This window comes from Vicia villosa, linkage group LG7 (assembly GCF_029867415.1).
Source record: "Vicia villosa cultivar HV-30 ecotype Madison, WI linkage group LG7, Vvil1.0, whole genome shotgun sequence".
Taxonomy (NCBI): Eukaryota; Viridiplantae; Streptophyta; class Magnoliopsida; order Fabales; family Fabaceae; genus Vicia; species Vicia villosa.
This window is the reverse complement of record NC_081186.1, coordinates 76,280,685-76,284,810: the sequence shown is the minus strand read 5'-3', so window position 1 is coordinate 76,284,810 and position 4,126 is coordinate 76,280,685. Positions and strand designations below refer to the sequence as shown.

The following is a 4,126-nucleotide window of genomic DNA, read 5'->3' as shown; positions in this document are numbered from 1 at the left end:
TTCAGTGTTTTTCTATTTTATTTATTTTATTTTTTATTTTCGTATTTAAAAAATAATTATTCCAATGTCTAAAAAATATAGTTAATTAATTTTTTAATAAATAAAAAATTATTTATTTATTTATAAAAAATTTAGATGAGTTTCCAAGTCGTTTTATACAGAAGATAATTTTACTAGCACGAGTTGAATCCACAACCTCTCAATGTGAGAATCAATTCCCTACTAACCGCGAGTCAATCTACCCGAACAAAATTTAGTCGTTTTTGTTTGTATTCAAAATGGAAGAGGGGGAGAAGTTTAGTTTAAATTTTAAAATACATAAAATCACTATTATGTTGTCAAAATTTTAAAGCAACCATTTCTAAGAATTGCACATGATTTCAGATGTATGCATTACCACAACAAATACTTCGAAGACAAATTTATGAGAAGCTTAATTCATATAAACTTAACATAACAAGTACCAACATAGTAAAACAATCCACTCATTCAAACTAGTCAAAACCACAAGCAAACAAGGCCTTCCTTAAACATCATGCGACTCAAAACAAGACTTCACACACAAATTCTAAACAAACAAACAAACAAACTGATAAAAAACAAAAATCCACATCTTAGTACTAACAATACCATAATAATTAAGAAGAAACAACTAGATCCAAATGTGATGATGATCACTTCAAATCCAAAGCTGTTCAAGGTTTCCAGAGAATGGTTGTCTCTGCAATCATGGAAGTAACAATATACGGATCCATGTTAGAAGCAGGCCTTCTGTCCTCAAAGTAACCCTTCCCTGCTTTCTCAGTGTCCCTTCCTACCCTAACAGAAGCACCGCGATTCGCAACGCCCCATTTGAACGTGTTGATGTCAGCAGTTTCATGTTTTCCAGTCAAACGTCGCTCATTGCCTTCTCCATAAGCACAAATATGCTCTTTGTGTTTCTTCTCCAAGTTCGAAATCGCGTTCTTAATCACTTCATATCCACCGTCTTCCCTCATCGATTTCGTGCTGTAGTTCGTGTGAGCACCAGCACCATTCCAATCACCCTTCACTGGTTTAGGATCCAAGGACAAAACAGCTCCTGCAATCTCGGTGATCCTCTCCAGAAGATATCGAGCAACCCAAATCTCATCACCGGCAGAGATTCCAAGAGCTGGACCAACTTGAAACTCCCATTGGCCAGGCATAACTTCTGCGTTAACGCCACTTATGGTAATGCCAGCATAAAGACATGCTTTGTAATGTGCGTCAACGATGTCACGCCCGAAAGCCTTGTCAGCACCGATACCACAGTAGTATGGTCCCTGAGGTCCAGGAAAACCACCACTGGGCCATCCATAAGGCCATGGAACATCCTTCTGCATCAAGGTGTATTCTTGCTCAATACCATACCATGGTTCTTCAGCAGCAACATCTGGGTGGCTGAATATCTTTTCAGCTGCATGTCTTTTGTTGCTGGCAAGGGGTTCTCCAGATGGAGCATAAGTATCACACATAACCTAAAATCACAAGTTCAACGTCAACAAAATTGTTCTTTTATAGTAATGTTAGTGAACATATATATACAACCAGGGCCGTCTTTGAGAGAGCGTGCAGCCAGACCAAGGCACAAAAATTTGTCAAGTTACATCCGGTTTAAATAAAATCTTATAAAGTATTTGTCACGGTTCAACTACGATTAACATTCAGAGAGACATCTCAAATTTTTGGAGGCTCTATATAAGTTAACACAAGGATTTAACATTGATAATATCTTATGAAATTCTATTTTGCCACACGGTTTAACCATGACAAATTTTCGGCATATGCGAAAGCCCGCTCGCCCTCAAAGCCGGCCTCAAACCTATATAGGGCTTCAAAAATTTGATATATCATTATATACAATTACATAACATAATAGAGAAGAAGAAACATGTACCAGGATATTGTTACCCCTCCTGAATGGATCCTTGAAAATGGCTTGAGGACTGTTGTATAAATAAATAAATAATATTAATAACAAAAGTTTATGAAACATGGAAAGAAAATAAAAAAAGAAAAGAAGCTTACTGTATGACCACTTCACTATCTTCTCCAGAAGCTTGACCACAGCTTGAACCATCATAGGTCCACTTGGGAAGCTTAGAAGGGTCATCAACAGGTCCAGGGAGAGTCTATATTCAAAACAATTCAAAAGTTAAAATGAATTTTAAATGTTTCCTAATTATTATAATTTAAAAGCCATAAATGTGTCATAGTGTTTAGAATAATAAAGAATAAATGTGCCATAAAGTGAAAATGATTTTGTCACTTTTTGTTGCATAGTTATGAAGTAAATTAATTACCCTTGCTTTACTCCTCAAGTCTATACCAGATCCTCCGATCCTATAATAGTGGAAATAAAAGGGGGTAAGAGTGGTTACATTTTACAAAAATACAGAAAAAAGAAAAGAAGAAGTCACATGCATAGGTAAACGTAGTATTTTTATGTGAACATGGAGTATGATAATTTGGTAAACAAAATGAGAAACTAACTCTGAGAAAATTATGGGTTTGAAGAAATCATGCCTAAGGAAAACATTTACTATATATCAAAACTACTTAACCTAAAAAAACAAGAACAAAAACAAGAACAAAAGATTGATCAAATGGAAAATGAAGGAAAAAAATTAAACTCATTATGAAACTTATTTGAAAAAACGTTCCTACAAAAAGTAAATACATGCAAACATAAATAAATATAGAAATAAAAACGATGGCCTTCTCGTTGGTTTCGGAGGAAAACATAGTTTGTGAACGAACGTACCATATGTATTCAGCGATGATCTTCTCGGTGGTTTCTGAGAGATTAAGGTTTGTTAGATCTGAGAGTAGCGACATATTCAAAATCAAAACTTAGAAAACCAGAGTTTCTCTTGTTTGGTTTCGTAGCTGTTGCTCTTTTTGTTCGACGAATTCGGCAAAAACTTGTGTGGTTTTTATAGTGTGTTTTCACCTTCATTCAAATAAGAAAATAAGAGTGTTGCCCCGTTACTTTAGATGGTTTTTTTGATAAACGTTTCACATTTTTTTTCGGGTAAACATTTAAGAGTTTTCTTTAAATAAATTTTTAGTTATAACAAAATATTTTATGTATACGTATAATGTCTATCATAAATAATATATTTCCTTTATAAGGAAAAAAAAGGCCTCCAAATAATTTCTTTCTATGATACTAGTATCAACTTTAAAGGTTAATCCAATAAAAGTGTTCACCCGCTATGGTATGTGTTGCTATGGTATGCGTTAGAACTAGGGGTAAGCGGATTAGAAAAATCTAATTGAACTGACAATCCAAACCAAACCAAACTGAAATAAAATCATTTTGGTTTAATTCTAAAACCGAATCAAACTAATGAAAACCGATATTGTTTGGTTCGGTTCTTGGTTTTAATTTTTATGAACCGCCAAACCGATGAACCGAACTAATAGAAATAATGACGCTCTAAATATTTTATTCTTAAGCTCAAATTTTTTATTGGTACAACTATTATCCATCTTTGTTTACACTTCCTTTCAGCAAAAACACGTAGCTAGAACCAAACTCTAAAACATAGAAAGTAGAAGCCATAAGTCACAAAAAACATGCTTTCACTTAACTGCTGCTCTGGCTGCTCGCAACCATTGTTCCTCTCACTACGATCATTTTGATATGTTATGGTCGTCTTCTTCGTGTTCAAATTCTATTCATTAATTTTCATTTTTTTTTTACCTTTTTTGTTTCTTCTTCTTCAACAAAATTCCTTCTAGTCTTGTTACAAAATAATTTTTATGCGTGTTTGAGGTGTGAAACATGTTAATTGATGTGTATTTTGTTGTGTTCTATTTTTTAAGCTTTGAAATCTCTTTCCAACATTCTGATGTCAAGTGTTAACTTTTATATTTGATAGTGAACTTATTTCATGACACAATAGAAATCATGTAACTCTTTCATATGGATTAAGAGCAACTTCTAATTTGTTTGAAAAAATAGAGCATGAAATAGATGACATGAAATGTATTATTTAAAAAAATAATAGCATAAAATATACCAAAAAACACGATAGTGGAGAATATAATAATGAATATAATGTTTTAAAAAATAAATATTGTAAACCGACCATCCAAC

The 4,126-nt window shown here is 33.3% G+C and overlaps 1 protein-coding gene across 1 annotated transcript; it reads right to left on the bottom strand.

Moving 5' to 3' along the window:
* Positions 1-421: 421 nt before the first annotated feature.
* Positions 422-2,939, bottom strand: LOC131617505 (glutamine synthetase nodule isozyme-like). Its single transcript, XM_058888785.1, has 5 exons — positions 2,786-2,939; positions 2,325-2,364; positions 2,050-2,153; positions 1,919-1,967; positions 422-1,499 (listed from the first exon to the last, which is right to left on the bottom strand). Exons 1-5 carry the CDS (start codon positions 2,857-2,859, stop codon positions 696-698), a joined length of 1,071 nt encoding a protein of 356 aa, XP_058744768.1. The 5' UTR covers positions 2,860-2,939; the 3' UTR covers positions 422-695.
* Positions 2,940-4,126: the final 1,187 nt, after the last annotated feature.

What these genes read in the sequence shown, in the direction of transcription:
- LOC131617505 (XM_058888785.1), bottom strand. Translation starts at nt 2,859, where the DNA reads ATGTCGCTACTCTCAGATCTAACAAACCTTAATCTCTCAGAAACCACC. An exon ending in ATCATCGCTGAATACATATG is followed by an intron (nt 2,365 to 2,785) that starts GTACGTTCGTTC and finishes CCACTATTATAG; the next exon opens with GATCGGAGGATCTGGTATAG. An exon ending in GGAGGGGTAACAATATCCTG is followed by an intron (nt 1,500 to 1,918) that starts GTACATGTTTCT and finishes TTGTGATTTTAG; the next exon opens with GTTATGTGTGATACTTATGC.